Source organism: Budorcas taxicolor, chromosome 3 (assembly GCF_023091745.1).
Source record: "Budorcas taxicolor isolate Tak-1 chromosome 3, Takin1.1, whole genome shotgun sequence".
Taxonomy (NCBI): domain Eukaryota; kingdom Metazoa; phylum Chordata; class Mammalia; order Artiodactyla; family Bovidae; genus Budorcas; species Budorcas taxicolor.
Window position 1 is genome coordinate 21,005,632 of NC_068912.1, and position 27,772 is coordinate 21,033,403.

Sequence of the window (27,772 nt, forward strand, 5' to 3'; positions counted from 1 at the left end):
TGGGTCCTTAATAAGTGCTTACTGAATGGCTGAGTCAGGAGGTTAAGGTTTTCATTAGGGGAGAACTGTGTGACTCTCGGTGCTGCTGTGCTGATCATGGCCCTTTCTAAGAGGACGAAGCAGTGTAGCTTTCTCAAAAATAACTGTGAATGCAAGGAAAGTTTTTGCTTTGATATTTGCAGGCATTTTACATTTTTGGACAAAGAGAAGTAATATGTTAAAGGTTTGTGCTTTCTCTCTTGATTTTGTGTTTTATTCTATTCAAAGTTTAATTATTGCTATGATATCTTAATAATGTACGAGAAGCATAGTGTCATACTATCAATAGAAAAGAAAAAAATCTCTGTGTATGTCATGCATAATTTTATAAAACTTCAGACTTAAGGGATATAAGTCTAGAAGAATACAGTATCTCAAATCCAGTTTATATTTTTAGTGTTGTTGAGCAAAACAAAAATGATTTAATTTGAATGTGTCTTTGTGATTTTCTTTATAGATGGATGACTTCCTTTTTTAAATATGGTTTGCTTAAGTAACTAAATTTCCCAGGTACACATTTTTTTCTTTGATATACATCTGTATAAGTAAGAGATTTAGCTGGGTGGCAGGAGAAGATGAAATTTTCATAGATAAATCCACAAAGTGGATTACATGGAGAATTGAAAATTATCAGTATATGTGAAGTCAAGTGAAGATTTCTGGAATGGGAGTTAACCAACTTAGGTTCTACACACTGTTTTCTCACTGGTTAGCTTTGGGCAAGTCACTAAATCTCACTCACCTGGTTCTCAGTGTTCTCATCTGTCAGTTGAGGGTATGGAGTGAAATGATCTCGGATATGCTGGTTCTAAAGTCCATAATTCTAAAGGGCCAAATAAAGAAAATAGACTGACTTTTGCTCCCTTACCACCAGCCTGTTCCACATAAGAGCTGAATGTGAAATGTTGATTATGTAAATCATAGAAGTGTATAACCTATATTCCCAGGTCGACTAGACTTGTCAGATTGTGTTATATGCTCATAATTGATTTTATGTGCATAAGTATAAGAGGCTTGCTTGCTTTTAAAAGAGCAATTATTACCACAAAAGGTACAACCTAGGAGGCACTAGTGGTCAAGAACCTACCTGCCAATGCAGGAGACATAAGAGCTGTGGGTTTGATCCCTGCGTTGGGAAGATCCCCTGGAGAAGGAAATAGCAACCCACTCCAGTATTTGTCCCTGGAAAATCCCATGGACGAGGAGCCTGGCAGGCTACAGTCCATGGGGTCACAAAGAATCGAACACAGCTGAAGTGACTTAGCACACACTTGAATACAAATGAAAGGGACCCAAATAATGCTCAAGATACCCTGGGTTGGAGTTTCTGCTTCTTACCTGTAACCTGGAAATAGGAATATGTATGTGTTGGCAGGCTTGGTCGGGGGTGGAGAGGGTTGTGGTGGCTAGTGGACAGTGTGGGTGAATGTAGATAGTAGTTAACAGCGAAATATTCAAGAGCTCTCCAACCTGTGGACTTTGCATGGCTAGACTAATTTGACTGTGCCATAAATCTCTGGAGAACTGATATGAACCCTGTGTTGTATTCAAATTCAGAATATGTAGGTCCAAGCTCCTTGCTATCTGGGTATCACTTAAGCTTTGTAAGCTGTGTGTGTGTTTTCCATCAGAAAATAGGGGATAGAAGTCTCAATGGGTATTTAATTTTTAAAATTTTTATTAAATGAGGCTATATTTGTGAAAGTGCTTTTAAAACAAATTACAGCAAAAGAGAAGCTATTCTTAGTGAACAGACAGCTGTACAAATACATTTATTCCTGTAGACCTTGATGATACATATCTATCTGTTGAATGATGACATTTAATAATTCAGAAGACTATTTTAGGTATTTTTTAAGGTATAGATTAGCTCTCGATTATCCACACACATGTACTAGCATGAATAATTTAGAACCACAAATATTTGTTAGGCATCTGCTATGTGCCAGGCAGTTTATTAGGCCTGTTCAGAATTTTTTAGTGTACAAAATAAAGGTGCCAACCTCAAGGATCTTAGTCCTACCTAGAATGCATCTTGTCTTTCAGTCTCATGAGCTCTTACCCATCCCAAAGCCTCAGTTTGAGAAACTTCCCTAACCCATCCAGGTAAACTAGTTGCTTCTTATACTTCTTAGCCCACTGGGCACTAGAAACATGTTTAGATTTCTCACAGCAGACTGGAGTCCCTTGAAGGTAGGACTGTGGCTTCACCCTTTGTATCCTCAGGCTATGGTGGACCCAGCTTGATAAATTTTGAGTGAATGACTGATAGTCAGACTGGTGATATAAGTGTCAGGAAGGCCAACTAATATGACAAGGTGGTATATGGTATCAGCAAGTGCTAGTGAGCGTTTCACACACTGTACCTATGAGAATTCAAATGAGGTTTAGATATAGCCAGGAAAGGTGGTACTGTAGACCTGCATTTGAAGAATTAAAAAAAAAAAAGTGATAAAAGTATCTTTCTTGGAACTGAATTATATAATTTAAAATAGACAAATTTCTTTTTCCAGTTGTTTGAGGCTTTTATAAAAATTAGTAATCATATGGTGAAGGAAGTTAATTTATCAGAAGAAATATACAAAGTGAATTAATTTCCTGTGGGTAACTAATCACACATGGGATAGTCATTGTAATTTTTTTTTCCTTCTGCTGTTTCTTCCCTTAAATGGAAGTTCTGTACTTGACAGTGAAATGGCCATTAGTTAGGAATCAATAAAGGGAGAGAAGGTTGTCAACTACTGAATATTTGAGGGTTGATTCTAGAGAGACGGTGTGTTTTGTTATTAAACTAGCCTGTGTGGTTTCGTAATATTTATTTTTCTCTCATGTCAAAAGTTCAGTAATCAGAATATTTTTAAGGGCTCGTAGAACTTTGTTCGTTTGTTTTACAGGTTATTCTTCTAAAAGTTGAACTTATTGGGAGTTGAACCTGGACTACCCTTGACCCTAGCTGAAACGGGGAAAAAAAAAAAAAACCATTGTGTGGGCAAATAGGCATACTGGTCTGGATCTAAAAAAGTAAACACTAACGTGGTTTCTGTTTCTATTCAAGTTACTCTTGTTGTGCCAATAATGTAATAATAGACTTTCTTTGTGACTCTCTCTGACCTTATTTTTCCAAAGGTCACTTCCATTGTACAAGCCTTCCAAATTGTTAAATTTCCCAAATAACTATAACCCAGGGAGCCTTTTATCAGTAGCACTGAATAGACAAATGCCAGTTCATAAGGAGTTCTGTGTGAGCTTCTCCCTCATTTGTATATTAGCATTTGGCTGTTGATGGGATTTGTCCTTTAGGAATTCATTTTTCTGTTTGTAGCCTGATTAAAAAAAAAAAAAAACTATAGGAAAAAAAAAATAGTTAAATCTTGTTCTGACACATACCAGTGGTAATGATAAAGCTAGAGGTCCAATTCTTGAATCTTTACTGGTGTGTTTCCACAGTAGCCTGTAGTATACTGATGAATTGTTTTGGGAGTGGTAAATTATATGATCGGATTCAGTTTTTTCCTCTTAAGTTTGTTTTTGGAGGAGAAAATAGACATCTGGAATGAGTAGGGTAGTAAGGGTTAAGGGTGGGGAGGTAGGGTTGGTAGATTAAGGCATGAGAATTTTGGTCAATATGTGGGAAATTGCTGTTCCTGGAGATGTGGGGATAAATGAACTATTTAATTCTCCTGCCAATGCAGGAGACACAATAGACACGGGTTCGATCCTTAGGTTGGGAAGATCCTCTGGAGGAGGAAATGGCAACCCACTCTAGAATTCTTGCCTGGAAAATTCCATGGACAGAGGAGCCTGGCAGCCTACAGTCCATGGGGTTCGAAAGAGTCGAACGCCATTGAGAGGCCGAGCACGCACACAGTGAGCTAGGTATGTACCTCTAGGAGAGGACAGACTTTTTTGTTTTTTCTCTTTTTTTTTGAGGGACTATCTGGGAGAAGATACAACTAAGGGAATCTCTTTATGACATTTTCTTGAGGACTTGAAAGACACTGGAATGGGAGTGATAGAACAGGTACTGTGTGTATGTGTTAAGACTGTGCTAAGAAATGGTTGTAGCACTGGAGGGTTTGTTTGCAGGAGTAGAGGGAGCTTCTAAAGGAGAGACAGGCTGTGTTGGACACCAGCGGAGTGAGGCAGAGCTTGTGGGAGGGGGTTAGGTGCAAAGAAGGCAACTGACATGTTTTGAGGACTTACTGAACACTAGGCACTGTCCTAAAAGCTTTTTATATCTTACATTATTTAATCCTAACCGGAAGTCTGAAGTGTAGATGATTGCCCCAGTTTATACATGAAGGAACAGAGGCGCTAAACAGTAATATTGCTTACCCATGATTGCACAGCTGTTAGTAGTAGATAAGGGATTCGAGCCTAGATCTGTCTGAATCCAGAGCCTATTCTGTCTCTCCAGGTGGAGGTGAAAGGAGTTGAGGCAGTGAGGGTGGACTTGCACATGGCAGACTGCCCATGTTTCCTCAGTCTTCCTCCCTGGACTAAGTGGAGTTTAGTACTTGGGAGTCGAATTGGCTGGACTGATAAAAATCCTGGTCCTACCACTTTTTAAGGTGGATTATAACATTTAGTGATACATCAGGCTTCCCTAGTGGCTCAGAGGGCAAAGAACCGCCTGCTAGTGCAGGAAACATAAGGGATGCAGGTTTGGTCCCTGGGTCGGGAAGATCCCCTGGAGAAGGAAGGGACTACCCACTCCAGTATTCTTACCTGGAGAATCCCATGGACAGAGAAGCCTGGTGATTTATAGTCCATGGAGTTGCAAACAGACTTGACTGTGTGACTAACACTATAACATTTCATGGTACATAGGTCTTTTTAGTATGGAATTTAGGCAAATCTTTCTTTTTTTTCTAAGAAAGTAATATTTTGTTTTTTTTTTTCACTTGGAAGGGCACATATTAACTAAAAACAATCTGCCAAGATAGTCTTTCATCTCTCCTACCCACCTAGTCAACAATTGTGTGATATTCTAAGGGTTTCTGTCCTTTCTCTTTCTCCTTGTCTGGATTCCTTGGAACTGACATCACAGACATGAAGGAGTCACTGACCTTTGAAAATTCTTGATGGTTTTGAATGTTGTGGTTTTCCAGTGAGTTTGGGGAGGAGTTGGAGGGTACTCAGACACAGCTGTAATGCATCAGTGGACCGGGAGAGTGGGTATAGTGTGAGGATGTGGACACTTTGGGGGATATTTTAGGTGAGAGAATGTAGGGTCAGTAGTTTTGCACGCATTTTATTTATTTTTTTCGCATTTTAACATAACTATTATCTACAGCTATGTATTATCTATAGCTACGTTAAATATCAGTTAGTATTTAATTTTAAGTCACTTTTCTCTGTTAATAAACAGTTGGGCACTCATCATGAAGACTGATTTTAGTATTAGTCTGAGCTAAACAACTTGCCAACAAAGGTCCGTCTAGTCAAGGCTATGGTTTTCTCAGTGGTCATGTATGGATGTGAAAGTTGGACTTTGAAGAAAGCTGAACGCCGAAGAATTGATGCTTTTGAACTGTGGTGTTGGAGAAGACTCTTGAGAGTCCCTTGGACTGCAAGGAGATCCAACCAGTCCATCATAAAGGAGATCGGTCCTGGGTGTTCATTGGAATGACTGATGCTAAAGCTGAAACTCCAGTACTTTGGTCACCTCATGCGAAGAGTTGACTCACTGGAAAAGACTCTGATGCTGGGAGGGATAGGGGGCAGGAGGAGAAGGGGACGACAGAGGATGAGATGGCTGGATGGCATCACCGACTGGATGGACATGAGTTTGAGTGAACTCCAGGAGTTGGTGATGGACAGGGAGGCCTGGCGTGCTGCAATTCATGGGGTCGTAAAGAGTCGGACACAACTGAGTGACTGAACTGAACTGAACTGAAAGAACGTTCAGGGAGAGAAAACTGTTGCGAATAAGATCATATAACAATCTTAAGCAAATGTATTTGAGATGCCCACTGTTTACAACATGGTGAACACTTTGAGATGCCTGTTTATAACACTGATTATCTGGTTATTGTCAATACTGGGTGGGGGGAGGTGGGCTGTGTGTAGTGGGATACCGTACAAAGAGAATTCAGTTTATCTGAATGAAAACTAAATACTTACCAGGTGCTTGGATGCTAGGAATACAGGATGAACAAGACAAGATTCCTGCCCTCAGATTGCTCATGGTTTAGTGGGGGGACAGACATGTAAATAAGCACAAGTACCGTGCAGTATAATGTGCTAGAGGGAGAGTACAAGATGAAACACCAAGGAGGAAGTGGGCACTTTAACTTGGGAAGCCAGGGAAGGTTTTGCAGATGAGGTAGTACTTACGGTAGCCTTAAAGAAGAAATAAGAATTCACCTGCTAGACCCGGAGCCAGAAGGAACAACGTTCACAAAGGAACTGAAATTTGAAGCATGTAGTATAGTTGCGGAACTATCAAGTACAAGGAGGGGAAAGGTGGGTTGTAGATAAGGCCGGAGGATTAGGTAAAGCTGGATCATGAAGGGCCTTGTTTGTCTTGAGTAGGAATTTGGATATTAAGCTTTAGTCACTGAGGATCCATTGAGCAGTGGGATATAATACTATCATATTTGCATTTTAGATTGATCAGCCTCTACAAGCAACCACTGTGAAAAATGGCTGGAGAAAGGAAGAGGGAGAAATTAGGAAGCTATTTCCTGTGGTTCAGGTTTTGAACACCTGAGAGAAGATAAAAGAGATGTAGTCTGTAGAAGATGTTGGATGGATCTGAGAATTCTTTAAAATTCCTAAACTTTAGTAAAGAACGATTTGTGAGGATAAGGCAAGAGAGAAATCCAGGGTGGCTCCCAGGCTTGTGACTTAAGTGATAGCAGGGATGATGGTGCTGCTTGCTAGAAAAGGCAATTCTGGAAGAAAAATAGTTTGAATAGGTGGAGGGATAGTGCTGAGTCTGAAGTGCCTGTGGGATTCCTGGTTGAGTTGGAAAGAGTTGGGGACAGCAGATGCCTTTTAAGTCATCGACATTTGGGTGCTCAGGGGCATGAATGAAGTTCTTCAAGGGGATGATATAAAATGAGAAAGTGGAAGGCTTGAGGTTAGAACTGTGGGTGAACTAACCTTTTGTGCAGGCACAGAAAGAAAAATTCACAAAGGTGACCAAGGCACAGAACGAGAGAGGCAGGAAGAGTGGTCCGTGTGTCTCAAATGCCACAAAGAGACACTTTAGATAAGCAGTAAGGAGGATGGTGATGGTCTTCTGTATAAGACAGTGGTGTCCTTGTCTTTCTACTGAAGCCAGTTTTAGTTGGTCGAGGACTGCTATCAGGTGAGACAGTACCATCAGTGAGTGTAGTCTAATTCAAAGAGTTTTGCAGGGAAGACGAGAATAACAGCCAGCAGATAAAGCAGGAGGAAAATCTGAAGGAACACCCCTTGCTTTGTTTCATAATTTTTTCTGTGAAGTCGGAGGAAAGGTCATCTACTGGGAATAAGGGAGGTGATAAGGACTTCATGGGAGGCTCAGGGAGAATGGTGAAGGGATAGGATAGTAGCCGAGAAGACTGGTTAGGTACTAAAGTCAAGCAAAAGAAAGCAGTGTCTCACTGAAAGGAATGAGACAGAACATGATGTATGTGTAGTCGTATTACTCTGTATTATTGTGGAATCTTGTCTTGTACAATAGCCTTGTTTAGTAGTAGAGAAGCTGAATGTGAGATCTATCCAGATTGGGCAGATGAAAGGATAAGGGAACTAGGTTTTTACAGGAGAATAAAGTGATCACTCATTATGTATATGTTTAGATAGGCAAGAAAGGACAAAGTGGAATCTAACCATTTTTCACATCTTCTCTGCTCTCATCGTAGTCTAGCTCACTGTCATCTCATTTTACCATAGTTTTCTAAACAGTTCTCCCTAAATCCACTTGTGCTCCTTGTAAAGTATTCTTCCCACTGCAACTGGAGTGATCTTTTAATATTGTAAATCTGATTCTGTCCTGTTCCTGCCTATAACTCTTCAAAGGCTTCTCCTTACTTTTAGGATATTCATAAGATCTCAGTCTTCAGTAGGGTTCACTGGGCCGCCCCTTTGTCCTCATTTTTCACCATTTTCACCTCTCTGTACCTCCTTGCCACAGAACATTGATATGTTTCCTCTGCTCAGAGCATTCTTTCTTTCCCAATTTGTCTCCAGTTCCTACTTATTTTTCAGTTCTTAGATATAATATCACTTCCTTGGGAAAGCTTTTCTTGATTCCCCATATGCTATAATGCCTCTCCCCCAGTGTTTTCCCCTATTATAATTACAGTTGTTTGTGAAATTTTGTGTTTTTTCCTCTATACTAGAAGCTTTGTGAAGATAGAGATTATGTCTAGTTCATGGTTATGTTCCCAATCCTGACCATAGTGCCTAGCCCAGAGTAGGTACTCCATTAATTTTTGTTGAATTAATGAATAAGATGGTTAAAGAATTGGATGGCTTAGTCTTGAGGCAAAGATGTCCTGAGGTGAGAGAGTAAGTTTAGTAGTAGGGAGAAACAGCTGGAGAGAGATGAGGTTGTAGCCAGAGTAAGATGTTGGGAGTTGAAGATTTAGAGGTCGAACAGTTTCAGGGCATGGTGGGGCTGAGTTGCTGAGGTAGATGAAGGTCTTGGCATTTGATGAGTTTATGAAACTTTAGACAGAAATGTTGGATAGATTGTGCAGGTGGGTGTTGAAATTGTTCAGGAAGGTGATAGGATTTGAACTGAGGAAAATATAAGGCAGAGTCATGAGTCATTAATAAACATGAGAGATGGGCACAGCCCTTTCCTGTGGTGAAAGAATTAAATGGCTGAAAATCAGTGCAGTTCTGGGAACCAGTAATGACTGTCCCTAGAGGTGGCACTAGTGGTAAAGAACCCACTTGCCAATGCAGGAGACACAAGAGACAAGGGCTTGATCCCTGGGTCAGGAAGATCCCCTGGAGGAGGAAATGGTAACCCACTCCAGTGTTCTTGCCTGGAAAATCCCATGGAGAGAAGAGCTTGGTGGGCTAGAGCCTGTAGGGTCACAGTCAGACACGACTGAAGTGACTTAGCAGACACACTTGGAAGCAGTATGGTACAGTAGAGAGAGCATGTGTTCAAAATGTCTGGGTTCAGATTTTGGGTAACCCACCTGACTTTTCAAGCCTTATTCCTTTCTGTGTAAACTGGGAATAATAAGCCTGCTGCAGGAGTTTTGTTGTTAATGAATAAGAAGTGTTTTTGAAAGTGCTTAATATTAACTTGTTATTCTTTCTAAATTATTTATTTTTAGCTACATGCAGGCTTCTCTCTTCTAGTTGTGTCAAGTTGGGGCTACTGTCCGGTTTTGTTGCGCGAGCTTCTCATTGTGGTGACTTCTCTGGTTGCAAAGCACAGGCTTCAGTAGTTGCGGCTTGCGGACTCTAGAGTTTGGGCTCAGTAGTTGTGATACACAAGCCTAGTTGCTCCAGAGCATGTGGGATCTTCCCAGATCAGGGATTAAACCCATGTCCTCTGCACTGACAGGCAAATTCTTAACCACTAGACCACGAGGGAAGCCCTGACTTATTTTCTTGATTACTGTCCTCACTTTAGGAGAGCATGGAAGTGGAAGTAGGGATAAGAAGCAAAGATAGTAGCAGAAGTGAACTTTGAACAAGGTACGTGTCTTCATTTATTCTACTTGTTGAGTTTGTAATATAGGGTCAGCATAAACATTTATGCATGAATACAGGTAATGGCAAGTACTGATATAAGGAAGAACTTTGTAAAAGAAAAAAAAGAGGCCACTGGTTGGCTCATGATAACATTGCAGTGTTGACCTACCACAAATTTTTATGGAAAGAAATGCTTTATATAATCATTTTCCATGAAAATTCCATCATTTCTGGAAATAGATTTTACTGTTCTGGAGAAGAGATCAAGTACCATTATGCTAAAGAGGAGGGCTGGTGATTTAGTTAAGAAAAGCATTTTCCAACAATTAGAGCTGTCCAACAATAAAATGGACACTGTAGCAAAGAAATGAGTCTACATCAGAACTTGTATTCTTGTGGAGACTGGATGATTTATCTGTCAGAGATGCAGTAGAAGGATTCTTGCATGGAGGCTGATACTGGATTAAATTATTGCTTCAGTCCCTTTTTGCTGAAGAAGTTCAACTTCATGTTTCAACTTAAAAACTTCCTGTAACTTGTAGTAAATGTTAGTGATTTCTCCACTAACTTGAAAAGTTAGAAGAGTTGCTTACCAGTCCAGATCAGTGATTTTAAAATTATGGGAGATTCATCTAAGAATTGGCTTCGCAGGTGGCACAGTGGTAAAGAATCTGCCTGCCAATGCAGGAGATGCAAGAGGTGCAGGTTCGATCTTTGGGTCAGGAAGATTCCCTGGAGTAGGAGATGGCAACCTGCTCCAGTAGTCTTGCCAGAAAAATTCCATGGACAGAGGAACCTGGCGGGCTACAGACCATGGGGTCATAAAGAGTTGGACATGACTGAGTGACTGAGCACTCACGAGCACACAAAGTCTCTCTGATTGGAAGACTGGAGGATTTGACTCCGATTTAGATTTGTCGAAACACCATTCAGTCAATGAATATTTGATTGCCTCTTCTGTTTCATTTGAAAGTTTGAAAGCCAGTGTTTTCTTTTTTTCCTTCCTGTGAGTCTTCCAAGACTCTCCTTCCAAGAGCCAAGGACTGTGGGTCTTCGTCATCACCTAGTCCCATTTGGAATTTGAGAAGTCCCATTTGGATAGTCCCATTTGGAATTGGAGAAGCTCAAGCCAGGTGTTGGTAGTGGTGAAAAAAAGGCTGCAGTCCTCACCTGTTGGGTAGGGTGAGGGTGGAGTCCATGGCATGCACCTTGGAGACATCAAATGTAAGAATGTGCCACCAAAAAGTTTGGTTTAGTGCTTTGAATCTTTGAGCAAGTCATTCTAGATAATGTTGGACCTTGAAATTATTTTTAAAAACTGTGTTTGGAAAAGAATGACCTACTGTGTTGGCATGTGAGGTCTAAGATGCTGTGATGTTGATGGTTTTCATTGTCTGCTCTCACTCAGAAGCTGCTGGCTGGCTTGGAAATGTCCTATGAACCTGTGGCTTAATCAGCTTCACTCTTCTGCTGAGCACCTTTTTGTTGATTGTTAAGGAAATAGCATCTCACTCCGGTATTCTTGCCTGGAGAATCCTGTGAGCAGAGAAGCCTGGCAGGCTACTGTCCATAGGATTGCGAGAGTCGAACATGACTTAGTGACTAAACCACCACCACCATTTGTGTGCCAGTTGTGTATTTCCCACATTGTTTCAGAAAGTTATTAAAGTGGCTTTACCTAGTTCCTTTACTTCTTTTTTTTAAGAGATAAAGTTGAAATTCATTTTGCAGGTATGCTCTTGGTTTTGGATTATTTATGTGTTTTAAGTTATTTGGACTGCTGCCATCTCCTGTGACCTGATGGTGCCTAAAATGGGCTTGAGGAAAGAATCTTGTCTGTATTAGAAGAGGGGGAAACCACTCATTCACCTGTGAATTTTGAAGTAATTCAGTTCTTAAGCATTTTATCTAAGGAACTAATTTATTTAATAACTTAGCATTTTGAATTTGAGGTTCAGTTCAGTTCAGTCGCTCAGTCATAATCTGACTCTTTGTGACCCCATGGACTGCAGCACCCCAGGCCTCCCTGTCCGTCACCACCTCCCGGAGTTTACCCAAACTCATGTCCATTGAGTCAGTGATGCCATCCAACCATCTCATCCTCTGTCGTCCCCTTCTCCTCCTCCCTTCAATCTTTCCCAGCATCAGGGTCTTTTCAAATGAGTCAGCTCTTCGCATCAGGTGGCCAAAGTATTGGAGTTTCAGCTTTACATCATTCCTTCCAGTGAACACCCAGGACTGATTTCCTTTATGATGGACTGGTTGGATCTCCTTGCAGTCCAAGGGACTCTCAAGAGTCTTCTCCAGCACCCCAGTTCAAAAGCATCAATTCTTCTGCACTCAGCTTTCTTTATAGTCCATCTCTCACATCCATACATGACTACTGGAAAAACCATAGCCTTGAGTAGATGGACCTTTGTTGGCAAAGTAATGTCTCTGCTTTTTAATATGCTGTCTAGGTTGGTCATAACTTTTCTTCCAAGTAGTAAGCGTTTATTAATTTCATGGCTGTAATCACAATCCACAGTGATTTTGGAGCCCCCCAAAATAAAGTTTCTCACTGTTTCCATTGTTTCCCCATCTACTTGCCATGAAGTGATGGGACCGGATGCCATGACCTTAGTTTTCTGAATGTTGAGCTTTAAGCCAATTTTTTTACTCTCTTTCACTTTCATCAAGAGGCTCTTTAGTTCTTCTTCATTTTCTGCCACAAGGGTGGTGTCATCTGCATATCTGAGGTTATTGATATTTCTCCCGGCAACTTTGATTCCAGCTTGTGCTTCGTCCAGCCCAGCGTTTCTCATGATGTACCCTGCATATAAGTTAAATAAGCAGGGTGACAATATACAGCCTTGACCTATTTGGAACCAGTCTAGTGTTCCATGTCCAGTTCTAACTGTTGCTTCCTGACCTGCATTCAGGTTTCTCAAGAGGCAGGTCAGGTGGTCTGGTATTCCCATCTCCTTCAGAATTTTCCACAGTTTATTGTAATCCACAGAGTCAAAGGCTTTGGCATAATCAGTAAAGTAGAAATAGATATTTTTCTGGAACTCTCTTGCTTTTTTGATGATCCAGCAGATGTTGGCAATTTGATCTCTGGTTCCTCTGCCTTTTCTAAAACCAGCTTGAACATCTGGAAGCTCACGGTTCATGTATTGTTGAAGCCTGGCTTGGAGAATTTTGAGCATTACTTTGCTAGCGTGTGAGATGAGTGCAATTGTGTGGTAGTTTGAGCATTCTTTGGCATTACCTTTCTTTGGGATTGGAATGAAAACTGACCTTTTCCAGTCCTGTGGTCACTGCTGAGTTTTCCACATTTGCTGGCATCTTGAGTGCAGCACTTTCACAGCATCATCTTTTAGGATTTGAAATAGCTCAACTGGAATTCCATCACCTCCACTAGCTTTGTTCATAGTGATGCTTCCTAAGGCCCACTTGACTTCACATTCCAGGATGTCTGGCTTTAGGTGAGTGATCACACCATCGTGATTATCTGGGTTGTGAAGCTCTTTTTGTATAGTTCTTCTGTGTATTCTTGCCACCTCTTCTTAATATCTTCTGCTTCTGTTAGGTCCATACCATTTCTGTCCTTTATCAAGGCCATCTTTGCATGAAATGTTCCCTTGGTATCTCTGATTTTCTTGAAGACATCTCTAGTCTTTCCCATTCTATTGTTTTCCTCTTATTTCTTTGCACTGATCACTGAAGAAGGCTTTCGTATCTCTCCTTGTTATTTGGAAGTCTACATTCAAATGGGTGTATCTTTCCTTTTCTCCTTTGCTTTTCGCTTCGCTTCGTTTCACGGCCAAAAGTTCTTTATGTATTGGTAGACTTTTCTGACAATTGTGATATTGAAATGGAAGTAAATTAGACATTGATAATAAGCAGAGCAAAAGAGAATGTAAGGATCATAATTTATGAAGCTTTAGGGAACTGAAGTTATTTTTTTTAACCTGGAAATGATCTTAGAAGTCATCAAATCCAAGTCTAGGATATACAAGAGGCAACTGAGAACCTGTAAGTAATTTGACCAAAGTCACCTACCTAATATATATAGGTGTAAGTAAAAGTCATATGATATGAGGGTAGTAGAAATAATGACAGTATGTTAACGTCTCTTTAGAAAGGAGAGTTTGTCAGACTTTGAGAGATGGATTGAGACTGGGACAGACCATTAGAAATAGAGGGATGAAATGAAAGATGAAGTACCCTTGACTTTCTGATCTGAATTTTAAACCTCGAATTGATTGGTTTGGTGGTGGCTGATGCAGAGGTTCAGTTAGTCATTTAATCATTTATTCATCAGGCATTTGTTGACTGTCTACAGTATTGTAGATTCTGAGCTGGATGTTGGGGCTACAGATATGAATTAAACATTTCTTTCTACTCCTGGACTTCTTGGCCTCTTGGAACAGAACCAGAAAGAATACTTTCTATTTTGTCATGTCTTTCCCTCTCAAAAAAAAAAAAAATCCTACATGAGGTTATTAAGTTAGTGGACTACTGGTTTTATGACCTACAGATCACTGCTATTTCTTTGCCTTACTATTTCTATGGAATGTAGAGAATTAGGATCTGATCACACCAATAAGTAAGCTGTGTCTTGGGGTCTGGGGAGGTGTGATGAGAAAGTACCTGAGAATCATCCTTAGCGTTTAGGTTGTTTAGAAGGAGATGTTTCTGGAGAGACAGTCACCTGAGCCACCCCGCTACCCTTGGGAACTCCACTTTTGGCATTCCCCCAGAGCAGGGGATTGGTGGGTGTGGTGGGGCAGGTATGTGCCTGGTGGCTTTATGAACAAGCCCTCTTCTGCAGAGAACTGTAAACCTGTCTGAAGCGGCAAATTTTGGTGAGAAGTTGTTCTTCTCTTGGTTATTGCTTTCTCAGCTGGGACTGCTAATTTCAGAGGAATGTGGATTGGTGCCAGGCTGACGGGTCAGGGACATAGTTCCTGCCAAAGTCAAGTCTGAAGAAGAGACCTTTTTCAGGTGAACTTATTTGGCAGTCATTTGTCTTGATTGGAGATAAGCATGTTTCCTGGGTTCATGAAGTTAGTGGACAAAGACTGACCTTTGTTAGGAACTCTTGGCATCTCTACCCTGCTTTGCATAATTGCAGAGTGCTTTATTTTGAGTAGTTTCAGATATCCGTTTGCTCTTCCCATTTCCTCAGCTAGCATGAGAATACTAGTCAACTCGAAAGTTATTCAGTGTGTAGTATTCATTGATTCAGCAAATATTTACTGAGGGCTGGGTGCCAAGGACTACGCCAAGGGGTACATGCTGAGGATATGTTAGTGAATAAGACACACAAGCTCTGTACTTTCAAGAAACTTGTGTATTGGAGGAGGAGGCTAGACAGCAACTAATTAAAATAATTTCAAAGTATATTGAGTGCCTGGAAAGAAATAAACCAGGTGCTATGTTAGGGGATAACGCAGGTGGGAAATTCTTCAGGATGTGAGTCCGCTGCTGCCTTCCATTAGTTTGCATAAGCAAACTGAGGAATAGAAATGGAATACTCTAGAATGGCAGAGGAGGAGCATTATATAGGGGAAATAGTGAACTGTATGTAATGAATGGATGATAACTAGGCTTGTGATGGTGATCACTGTAGTGTTTATAGATGTTGAACTATATTGCTGGGCACCTGAAACTTATGTAATAAAAGGGAAAACAATTAATGTTAATAAGGAATTAGGAAATTACTCTTTATAGTAAATTCAGTTGAAATAAATGATCTAGAATAGTTTCCCCATTTGGTTAGGAAGCTGCTGATACTGGGCTGTGATCATCCCATTCCACTGTGAGTTAGGCCTTCTGTGTTTATTTCCTCCTCAGGTGGAGGCTTGACTTTTGATCTATGTCCTCCCTACATCAGCTGCCTGAAAGTACTGAATGATCACATGACCCTGGACATGGATGCTGTCCTGTCGGATTTTGTCCGTTCCACAGGAGCAGAACCAGGATTGGCTCGAGATCTTCTGGAAGGTAAGGAGTCTTTGGGGGAGAATGAGAAGAGAGAAAGTAAAACGTGGTATTTATTGTTAGGATAATTTGGAATGTAAGGTGATCAGAAAGATACTTTGTGTATGGTAGGTCTTACATTTAAGTTACTTCTAATAATCTATTTTGTGTGTGATCCCCCATAATTTTAAAATGCAAAATTCCTTTTTCACCTTGAATTTTTGGGTAGCTTTTCACCACTGTCAATTTATGCTTAGGTAATACAAGTGAAATTTGAGATTAGTCCACTAAAAGCATAATTTTAGGTCTGTAAGACTTCCTTTTTATATATAAATGACTTGGATTTTCATATTTGGGATCATCCATATTTGTTTTTTTCTTTCCTTTCCTAACTTACATGGATCATTCTGTATAGAGTGGATTAATTTAATGTTTTCATTTTGCTGCTTTTGTTTACTTATATCTGTATATACACGGAAGTGTGAATATTCTAAATTTTAAGATCATTTAGGCTTGGCATCATGTCAGCAGGATTCTTTGTTTGGAGTCATAGTTAACAGATGCTTTTTGATGATGAAAATACATAATGACACAGTTAGGTAAACATTTTGGGGGATGGGCCAGTTCTTAGTATACACAGGTAATTTTTTAGATTGTCATTCCTTAGTAAGGTGTGGCAGTTTGACATATACTTAGCTACCTGTGAGACTAGTGTTGATTTGGAAATGGAAGATCAGGGTTTAAATGGCTTTGCCCTTAATTTACATTTGCAGTTTCGTCTCCTACTACTGTTTGCCACAGTGCCTGTGCTCCAGCCAGGTCTGACTTGTCACCTTTTCCTGATCATATTAAATTGTCTCGTAAGTCTGCAGTGTCCCTTCATTCATTATTCTCCTGAAATTGTCATACTTCTAGATTCAACTCATATGCCTTCTCTTCCACTTGTAGTATGTGTTGAACACTTCTATGTGTTTAGGATGTGTGAGCTACTTGAAATATTTTATTCTCACAACCATTCTGCAAAATAGGTTTTATTTTTCCAGTATTTCAGTTTTAAAAAACCTGAGGTCCAAGAAGTGAGGGAGAGTTTGAACCTATGTGATCTGGTTTCAGAGTTGGGCTCTTAAGTATGTTACAAGTTAGTGTTTGCATGCTGTCTCTCTTTCTGTTGCACACACATCCATGTACACACACATTCATGCTATGAAAGAAAAGTTGAGGGTTGAAAGAAAAGTTGAGGGTGCTGTGGAAGTTTAAGAGAGAAACCTAATTTAGATATAGAGTGCAGAAAGGCTTTTTCTGAAGAAGTGACATGTGAACTGAGCTCAAAAGGGTGCATAGAAATAGCAAGACAAAGTAGCTTATACAGGGACCCTAAAGTGAGAGAGTTTGGCACTGATGGTGTTTGAGCTAGGAAGAGTAGTACAGGAAAGTGGTAGGTAGCTGGTGAGATAAGTGGGAAGCAGAATACAGAGAGCCTTTGTAGGCTGTGGTAAGGGTTGTGCATTTCCGTGTATGTTCAGTGGGAACCTGGTGAAGAATTTTAATCAGGGGAGTGAAATGACTGGATTTAAGTTTTTGTACAGGATACTGATTAAAGATAATGGAGCTGACTGGAAGGTGGCCAGAAATGAAGTGGTAAAGTCAGTTAAGAATATTGTCATAGTTCAGGTGAGTGGTGATGGTGACTTGGACTACAACAAAGTGAGAAGTGGGTGGGTTTAAGATGTAATTTAGAAAGGGAACCAAAGGACCTGATCCTCATTTTCTGTCTCTTCTTGTCTCTCACGTTTTCCTTTGAAAGTTAACTCTGGTTATAGCGTAAAGAACAGTTTATAGGGGGTAGGGACTAGCAGTAAAGAGACCAGAGAGCCACCTCCCAGGAGACCAAAGACTGGGTGGCAATATGAGGACTTGAATTGGGGCAGAGATGATAAAAATGGACAAGAAAGAAAAGATTTGAGAGAGATTTTAGGGGTACAAACAACCCTGAGAATTGAATAGTGAGGGAAGAGGAAAAGTAGGGTCTGAGGAATGGTGGAGGGTTTGAGATGCCATTCCTGATTCAGAGGATATAGAAGAAGGAGAAGAAGTAAGCTTTAGGAGGGAAGATGATGGACATTCAGTTTCAGTCATATTGACTGTTGGGAGGACTTGATTTTAAGCAGTTTAGCAGGCAGTTGGAAATAATGATCCGGTGCTCAAGACAGATCATTTATTCATTCATTGGTGCAGGACAAAAGTCCTCCATTCTTCAACAGATATTTATTGAGTACCTATTATGTGCCAAGTTCTAGATGCTTAAACAAAACAAACAAAAATCTCTGCCTTTACATTCTAGAATAAGAGTCAGTAAACATGATAACCAAGTAAATTGTAAAGTACTATATTATAAAGTGTTAGGTGCTATGAAAAATGGTTGGGAATGGTGAGGCAGGTTGTGATTTTTAATTGGGTAGTCAGGGTAGGCCTTATTAATTTATTAAGAGTGTGACATTTGAGCAAATACCTGAAGGAATTGACTGTGTAGATATAATGGAGATAGAGCCTTCTAGACAGTGGGAATAGTTGGTGAAAGGCTGTAAGTGGGAGCAGTCTTAGCAAGTTTCTGGGACCAGGAAAGAGGCCAGTATGACTTATGCAGAGTGAGTGAAAGGAGTTGGAGCAAATGGTGAATCTGATGGTTCAGAAGTAAATTCATCCAGCATGGGTGATTAATATGGCTTAACTGGAGAATTATGATTACAACAAGAAGCGTAATAGCAATGGCAGTAAATACCAGTATAATGCTTTCTGTGTGCCAAGCATTGTTTTAAGTGCTTTCAATTAATTTAATCTTCATAACAGCTCTATGTGGAATCATCTCCACTTTCATAGCCAGGGAACTTGAAGCACAGAGGAAAGATTAGAGAAGTAGGCCAGGTCATAGAAAGCCTTGAATGTCAAACAAAAGAGCCTAAGCTTTATTCCATAGGCAGTGGTGTATGCCACTAAAAAAAATTCGATTATGGAACTAAAACGATCAGAATTGTTCTATAGAAAGATTAATCTCATGGGATCCTTCAGAATAGATTGGAGGTGGGCACTAGGTGATACAGGAATTGAATTAAGGTGGTGACGAATGAAATAGAGCAGAAAGAAGTGTGAACAGTTATGCAACATGTTGTTTATTGGCTAGTTTAACTGGAGAAAGCAGTTTAAAAAGTCTGTGGTAACAGACCTATCATTTTAGTCTACTGACAGTCCCTCCCCTCTATAATTTGTTCTTTACAACCAGAGTTAACTTTCAATGGAAAAAGAGTAATGATTCTTAAGTTTGAGGGGAATTAACAATTCCCTTGGATAGCCTGATGGCAGCTATCAGCTCTTTCTTTAGAAAAATGCACATACCTATAGCTTTGTGTACAACTTCAGGTGACTTAGGACACCCCAGAGCACATCTAGACTCAGAACTCTCTGGATCGCAGAACTAGGAGACTTGGGCTTGTGTCCTGCTGAGGCCCTGGTGCAAACTAGCTGTGACTTTGGGCAAATAACTCTACTTCTTAAGACTTCCTTTTCTGTAAAATGACATAAAGAAGTTGTGGTATTCCAGACTGAAGTGTGTTGAAGGAAATTAGAGTAGGGGAAGGAAAAGGAGGACCGGAGTGTACATGAATATATACTTGCTAGTTTTGGTAAGATGCTTAGAATGATGGTTCTGTGTCTTTCCTCAATTTTCCTGTACTCTCAGCACCCAATTCACTTTTTGTTTTGTATCCTGACAGGAAAGAATTGGGATGTGAGTGCCGCCCTCAGTGATTTCGAGCAGCTACGTCAGGTCCATGCTGGGAACCTGCCCCCACCCTTTAGTGAAGGGAGTGGTGGCTCCAGGACCCCCGAGAAAGGGTTTTCTGATCGAGAGTCTACTCGTCCTCCCCGGCCCATCCTACAGCGGCAGGATGACATCGTTCAAGGTATTGGGGTACTGAGGGCTGTTTCTGTATATGGAATAAAAAGGAAGGGAGACAGCTGCTAACCAGAGAATTTCGTGATCCTTTGGAAATGATTCCTTTCTTCTCCCACCTCCCCAGTCAGATGATCAGAGGTGAACTCAGTCCTCCAGCTGCTGGAACCCCTCATTGTTTGTATCTGGAGTACTGTCCAGATTAAAAGCCTTCTTGAGATACTATGAGAGAGAGAGAAGAAGGGTAACAATCTCATTGTCAAGATAAAATACACAGAAAGAATTCAAAGGATCACTATCACCTACCCTTTTGGGGAGGGCATTTTGTTAATATTTATTACTATCTGTCAAATTTTTAAAATGCATATATACTGTCTCAGCAATTTTGTTTCTAGGAAGATTTTATCATGTGTATGTGTGTGTATCCTTTTAAATAAATGCATACATAATAAGTAGACACAAAGACATGTAGTGTAAAGCTTGAAAGTTAAAGCTTGAAAACAACTTTTAATACCCATTAGTAAAGGAGTGGTTAAATAAATGGTAATCATCCATATCGTGGAATACTTTGCAGCCATTAGAAAGAATTAAGTAGAACGTGATGGAACTTGTTTAGAAAAATCTCTTTACTCTATTGAGAAAGGTAAGATGCAGAACTGTTTATGTTTTAAAAATTATTATAAAAGCTATGTGCAATTCTATGTGCATAAAAAAATTGTATAAGGATACAGAAAGTCCCCTTTAGGGAAGGGATCAGGAAGTTTGAATGACAGGGAGATTTCTTTTTAACACTTTAAACCTTTTGGTAATATTTTTTATTTTTTACATGGGCATGTGGTACTTTTAAAACACCTTAAAAAAGAGCTTAAAAAACAACATCACTATAGAATAGCATTAGACTGACTCTTCACTTACTTTGTGCAACATCCCTGGTAAATATTGGATTAGAATCTGCTGCTCAATATGATTTTTAGGTCTTTTGATAGTGTTTATATAACTTAGGCCATGCAAATGAATTGTAATACTCTTCTGAGCAAGTTACGATCACAGTGAAATATCTGCTGGAGAATTATAAGTGCCATGTATTCAAAACAAGTTAAATAATTTGGGGGGGCACTGTTTATATAACTGCCTTCCTCTGTTAAGTAAGAATTGACTATACCATAAATTCCTGATGAATATATCAAGAAAAGTTGTAGTAAATAGTGTAAATAAATGTTATTGATGTTAGATAAGAAAGTTCCTGAATGTGTAAGATTTTTCTAATTTTCTTTTTAAAAAAAATTATTTAATTTTTAAAATAAATTTTATTTGTTTATTTGAAATTTTTTTTCATTTATTTTTAGTTGGAGGATAATTGCTTTACAGTGTTGTGTTGGGTTTTGCTGTACAATGTGAATCAGCTATAAGTATACATATGTCATTAATTTTCTATAATGGAAATCCTTTTTCTACATTCTCCGAGATTTATCAGCAAGATTATTTGACTCAGTCTGTTGGTAGCCAAATGGAATTCTGTTTCCCTTATTCCCTCTTCCTCTCACCAAACAATGACCAAGTTGCCAAATGAATAGGTCCCTATTAGGTTGTGAAATGGAAGTGGAAGAAGACAGTGTCATGGGAAGAAGAAGTTCAGGCAAATTCCAAAAAGGGTAGAAAGAGGACTGTATATTTGGTGCTAATGTGAATGCCTGAGAAAATGCCACTTTGTATATTTCACAATTATATTTGGCGTGAGAAAGAGGGTTGTGAAATTTGGTAGCCAGTTAGACTTACAGTTTTTCCCTGAGTGGAAACCTTGTCAAGAGGTAACCATCACCACATGAGTGGAAAGTTCTTGAGTGGGTTTTGTATGTTCTAAGGTGACTCCATTTCTCATTGCAGAAAAACGCCTGTCTAGGGGCATCTCCCACGCCAGCTCCAGCATTGTTTCCCTGGCCCGGTCCCATGTCTCCTCCAATGGTGGGGGTGGGGGGAGCAGTGAGCACCCCCTGGAAATGCCCATCTGTGCCTTCCAGCTTCCAGATCTCACTGTGTACAATGAAGACTTTCGCAGCTTCATAGAGAGAGACCTCATCGAGCAGTCCATGCTGGTTGCCTTGGAGCAGGCAGGTCAGTGAGCGCTTCCTTCCCGGTGCTCCTCCACCCCTCTGCTGAGGGGCTGGGCTTGACCAGCAGCTTCCAGTCTAAGCCTGTGATCTGATTGATGGCAGTCAAACTCAGTGGTCAGTCAGAGATGTGTACTGAGCTAGGCGTGTCTTCAAGTTAAAGAAAGGACACAAACAGGACACTTGGCTCTGGAAATTTCCTGTTTGATGGAAGGGAAACCAGATACACATGTGAAAGGCCTAGGAATCAATACCTAAAAATCAATACATAAAAATACAAGTGAATTATAATTGGCTCTGGAGCACCTTGCGAACAGAAAGAACCAGTGTTGTAGATGATACACAGTGGTGATTAACTAAGTCACATTTATTTATATAAACCTTTCCCCAAAGATTTATTTACCTTTACAATTATGTTTGTCTTAAATTATTGTTAAAATTAGTTGGTATAATGGATGAGGCAGCTGGGATTTCTGGGAAACCTAGTCGGGTATTAACTCCCATGGAAGGTCTGGGGGATGGGAGTTGGGGGCATGGAAAGGAAACTCCTATTTTTCATTTTGTACCCTTCCATACTAATCATGCACATCTATTTATAATTTTTAAGTAGTTAGTCATTTGTCTGGTATGATTATAGGCCAGTTTTTCTTTCAGTAGACTTTTCAGTAATTGAACATTGTTAAGCATCATTCATACAATATTTTCTTTATGCAAGTAACAGGTTGGCAACTGTAGGATGACTACAGAACTGAGACTCATTTTCTTAGGTGTTTTCAGTATTTTATTTTAATGCTCATGTCTTTAAAATCGTACCACATGCATGCTGACATGCTTACTGTCATATATGCAGATGATACTTGTGTGACACTTTGAATATATGTGTTGGGTTGATTTTCTTTTTGCTGATGATCGATTTGTGCCGATCTTTATTGCAGTCTGTGACCTTGGCCTCATCATCCATCCCAGAGTTGTTCAGTCTTAGCACTGTTGACATCTAAGATCAGGTTATCCTTTGTTGTATGAGCTGCCTTGTGTGTTGTGTTTAGCAGCCTTCCTGGCCTCTACTTACTCGATGCCAGTAACATCCCCCTCACCATTTGGGACAACCAAACATATTTCAGGATGTTACCATATGTCCCTCAGGGGACAAAGTTGGCCCCACTTAAGAACCTCTAATCTAACCAATTATACTCCCCAAATTTTAATGAACCAGATGTAAGTGAAGAAGATACACAGAGTAATAGAGTGGTGGTTTGATTCTAGGTAGGCTTTCTAGAAGAGGCAAGCTTGGAGTCTTGTATTAGAAGTAAAAAAGTAGAGAGCTTTATGGATAATCTGCTCATCTCCCTTTCCTCGTGTTTCTGTAGGGCGTTTGAACTGGTGGGTGAGTGTGGACCCCAGCTGTCAAAGGCTCCTTCCTTTGGCAACTACTGGAGATGGAAACTGCCTCTTGCACGCAGCCTCTCTTGGTGAGTCACGAGAATGGCCCTTCATTCCCTCACAGAAAGGAAGCAATAGTTAAATCGCATGTGAAGGACTTGAGCCAACCAACCTTGATCTTAGAAGTGATGGCTCAGAGCAAGGTGTATGTATGTGTGTGTGCTGGTGCAGGAGAAGATAAAAGAGAGCCCTGTCCTGGTTGTTCACTCTTGTTGAGAAATTGTATGGAGAGCATGGGATTTAGCACAAGTCTCACTCTGAGAATTGACCCCTAAAAGTGATAAACAGCAGAAAGCAAGTAGTATACTGTTTGTGTATGTATATAATTCTACTTTAAATTCATTCTTTTGGTATATAAAAAAGATATGTTTTCATCAGACCCATATGAGACTTGTTTATTTTAATATTATTTTTTAATGAACCTTTATTTAATGTACCTTTTAGTTTTCATTTTTACTTAGAGGATAATTGCTTTACAGTATTGTATTGGTTTCTGCCATACATCAACATGAATCAGCCAAAGGTATATATGTATGTCTCCTTCCTCTTGAACCTCCCTCCCACCTGCCACCCCATCCCAGCCGTCTAGATTGTGTATGTCTAATCTGGAATAATGTAGTTTTCTTTTTATTTCTTTTTTTTTCACTTCCAGTTGTATTGATATAATTGATATACAGCACTGTGTAAGTTTTGAGATATACAGTATAGTGGTTTGACCTGCATACATTATGAGATGATTACAGTAAATTTAGTGAACATCCATCATCTCATACAAAATTAAAGAAATAGAAAAAGAATTATTTTTTCCTCATGATGATAACTTTTAGGATTTACTGTCTTAACTTTCATGTATAATGTACAGCAGTGTTAATTGTATGTATCATGTTGTACATTACATCCTAAGAGCTCAGTAGTCTTAGTCTTGTATATATGGAATGTAGTACCTTTTAACTACCTTCATCCAGTTCTCCCTGCTCCTACCCCCTGCCCTTGGTAACCACAAGTCTGATGTCTTTTTCTGTGAGTTTGGTTTTGAAGTGTAATTGACCTATAATGCTGTTATATCCTGGCACACAGCGTGGTGATTCAAATATTTCTATACATTTCAAAATAATCACTGTGTTAAGTCTAGTTACCATCTGTCACCATACAAAGATATTACGTAATTATTGACTTGTTTACTTTAAATTGATATGCCTATTTAAAATTCAGTATATTATTTGCCTTGCTGCTGCTGAGTCACTTCAGTCGTGTCCGACTCTGTGCGACCCCAAGAGTACTGGAGTGGGGTGCCATTTTCTCCTTAGTTTTTTTAAAAAATGTCCCCATTTTCCAACCATTCCTCAAGCTTCGATTCTGATTGCCATGTGTCAGACCCATCTTGTCTGCTGCTACTCTGTGTTTTATTTATTTTTTAGCTTTTTAAAAAAATTGCCTGAGCCATGTGGCTTATAGGATTTTAGTTCCCCATCAAGGAATTGAACCCAGGCTCTTAGCAGTGAGAGTGTGGGGCAGTGAAAATATGGAGGTCTTACCCACTGGACTGCCAGCGAATTCCTACTCTGTATTTTAATTTGTTAGACTTGGTATCAAGAGTAAAGGCTTTCTGGTTCTTCCCTGTTTGCCCAGTGGTTAAAGACTTCCCCTCCCAATGCAGGGGGTGCAGGTTTGATCCCTGGTTGGGGAGCTAAGATCCTACATGCATCATGGCTAAAAAACCAAACAAAACAGAAGCAATGTTGTAACGAGTTCAATAAAGACTTTAAAAAGTCTTCTTGTCAGGAGTTTGTAGGCTATGGTCTATCCTCTGCTTTTAGGCTGTCAAAAGTTTCTGAGCCTCTACAGTAGGAACGTCTTTTCTTTCCTGATTACCTTTCTGCTGAGTTACAGCAGGAGTTTCTTTGAACCTGGGCTTCAGGCCTGATATCCTTCATGCCAGAATCTGTGTATCGTAATTAAGTGGAGTTGAGTCAAGGTAAGGTGTCTTGAAAGTGAAAGTGTTAGTCTCTCAATCGTGTCTGACTCTTTGTGACCACATGGACTGTAGCCCACCAGGCTCTTCTGTGCATGGAATTCTCCAGGCAAGAATACTGGAGTGAGTTGCCATTTCGTTCTCCAGGGGATCTTCCTGACTCAGGGATTGAACCCAGGTCTCCCACGTTGCAGGCAGACTCTTTACCAACTGAGCCACCAGTGAAGCAATACAAAAGGTGTCTTAACCATTTTGTTTTCTTGCCATAGGGATGTGGGGTTTCCACGATCGAGACTTGGTGTTGCGGAAAGCTTTGTATGCACTGATGGATAAGGGAGCCGAGAAGGAAGCATTAAAACGGCGCTGGAGGTGGCAGCAAACTCAGCAGAATAAAGAGGTGAGGAAGCCCGGGTGGGAGCACCTTGTTTCCCAGAGTTACGTAAGGGACTGCTCAGTGCCTCCTGTAGGAGATGTCTCCTACTTAGGTGCTCTTAGGCCAGTGTTACTCTTAACAATCCTATTGAATGCCTTCTGATAGAGTTATGAGAACTGGTGTGGGGAAGTGGGACCTGTAGAGGAGGTATCTAATGCTGTGCTTTTCCTGATGAGGCACTCAGTAAGCCTTTAGTGGCCGTCTTTTGCAAAATGAAATACAAGCTTGTTGGATTTTTCTGTTGTTTCGGTTTTTTACTTATAATAAGCCTAGACCAATTTTTAAGGACTTATGTTTTTAACTTTTATTAATGTAAATGTGTAAAAAAAATTGGGGCCGAATATACCATTTGTTTTTCATAAATTCAGTTTACTTCTTAAAAAACTATAAAAGCATGAGTTTGAATGTTTTATTATTATTAGAATTTTATGTTCTGAAGATTTAAAACATGGAAATAGAATGGCTTATGTTTCTTTCTCAAAAATGAGCTCAATTGTTAAAATTAGGATGATATTAAGATCAGAATCTGGTCTTTGATTAGCCAGTCTGCCCCAGAAGATTCCTGAGGGAAATGAATGCACAGGGGCAAGACCAAGTAAATAGCATTCTTTATTGACACCAGACCCCCTGGCTTTCTGGTGAGCTGAGCTGGACTTTGTGGAGTTCTTTTTTTTTTTTTTGGCTGAGCTAAAGCCAGCCTAGAGTTTGTCTTCTTCGCTGTTGAATTCACACTATACCTGAACCTCCAATCCTAAAGAAACATAATGCCAAAGAATGCTCAAACTACCACACAATTGCACTCATCTCACACGCTAGTAAAGTAATGCTCAAAGTTCTCCAAGCCAGGCTTCAGCAATATGTGAACCGTGAACTTCCAGATGTTCAAGCTGGTTTTAGAAAAGGCAGAGGAACCAGAGATCAAATTGCCAACATCTGCTGGACCATCAAAAAAGCAAGAGAGTTCCAGAAAAACATCTACTTCTGCTTTATTGACTATGCCGAAGCCTTTGACTCTGTGGATCACAATAAACTGTGGAAAATTCAAGAGATGGGAATACCAGATCACCTGACTTGCCTCTTGAGAAACCTGAATGCAGGTCAGGAAGCAACAGTTAGAACTGGACATGGAATGACAGAGTGGTTCCAAATAGGAAAAGGAGTCCGTCAAGGCTGTATATTGTCACCCTGCATATTTAACTTATATGCAGAGTACATCATTGGAGAAGGCAATGGCAACCCACTGCAGTACTCTTGCCTTTAAAATCCCGTGGATGGAGGAGCCTGGTAGGCTGCAGTCCATGAGGTCGCTAAGAGTCGGACACGACTGAGTGACTTCACTTTTCACTTTCATGCATTGGAGAAGAAAATGGCAACCCACTCCAGTGTTCTTGCCTGGAGAATCCCAGGGACGAGGGAGCCTGGCTGCCATCTATGGGGTCGCACAGAGTTGGACACGACTGAAGTGACTTAGCAGCAGCAGAGTACATCATGAGAAACGCTGGGCTGGATGAAGCACAAGCTGGAAGCAAGATTGCTGGGAGAAATATCAATAACCTAAGATATGCAGATGACACCACCCTTATGGCAGAATGAAGGAGAACTAAAGAGCCTCTTGATAAAAGTGAAAGAAGAGAGTGAAAAAGTTGGCTTAAAGCTCAACATTCAGAAAACGAAGATCATGGCATCTGGTCCCATCACTTCATGGCAAATAGATGGGGAAACTGTGGAAACAGTGTCAGACTTTATTTTTTGGGGCTCCAGAATTACTGCAGATGGTGACTGCAGCCATGAAATTAAAAGATGCTTGCTCCTTGGAAGGAAAATTATGACCACCCTAAACAGCATATTCAAAAGCAGAGACATTACTTTGCCAACAAAGGTCCATCTAGTCAAGGCTATGGTTTTTCCAGTAGTCATGTATGGATGTGAGAGTTGGACTGTAAAGAAAGCTGAGTGCATAAGAATTGATGCTTTTGAACTGTGGTGTTGAAGAAGGCTCTTGAAAGTCCCTTGGACTGCAAGGAGATCCAACCAGTCCATCCTAAAGGAGATCAGTCTTGGGTGTTCATTGGAGGGACTGATGTTGAAGCTGAAACTCCAATACTTTGGCCACCTGATGCGGAGAGCTGACTCATTTGAAAAGACCCTGATGCTGGGAAAGACTGAGGGCAGGAGGAGAAGGGGACGACAGAGGATGAGATGGTTTGATGGCA

At 40.2% G+C, this 27,772-nt stretch overlaps 1 protein-coding gene across 1 annotated transcript in view; it reads left to right on the top strand.

The window, feature by feature from the left end:
* OTUD7B (OTU deubiquitinase 7B) overlaps nt 1-27,772 on the top strand; it is a 58,226-nt gene that overhangs the window by 17,057 nt on the left and 13,397 nt on the right. Inside the window, exons 2-6 of the mRNA XM_052636757.1 lie at nt 15,535-15,684; nt 19,428-19,616; nt 21,491-21,718; nt 23,082-23,183; nt 25,396-25,523. Coding sequence (XP_052492717.1) covers nt 15,600-15,684; nt 19,428-19,616; nt 21,491-21,718; nt 23,082-23,183; nt 25,396-25,523 — 732 coding nt within the window. The 5' untranslated portion in view covers nt 15,535-15,599. The remainder of the gene's footprint in view (nt 1-15,534; nt 15,685-19,427; nt 19,617-21,490; nt 21,719-23,081; nt 23,184-25,395; nt 25,524-27,772) is intronic.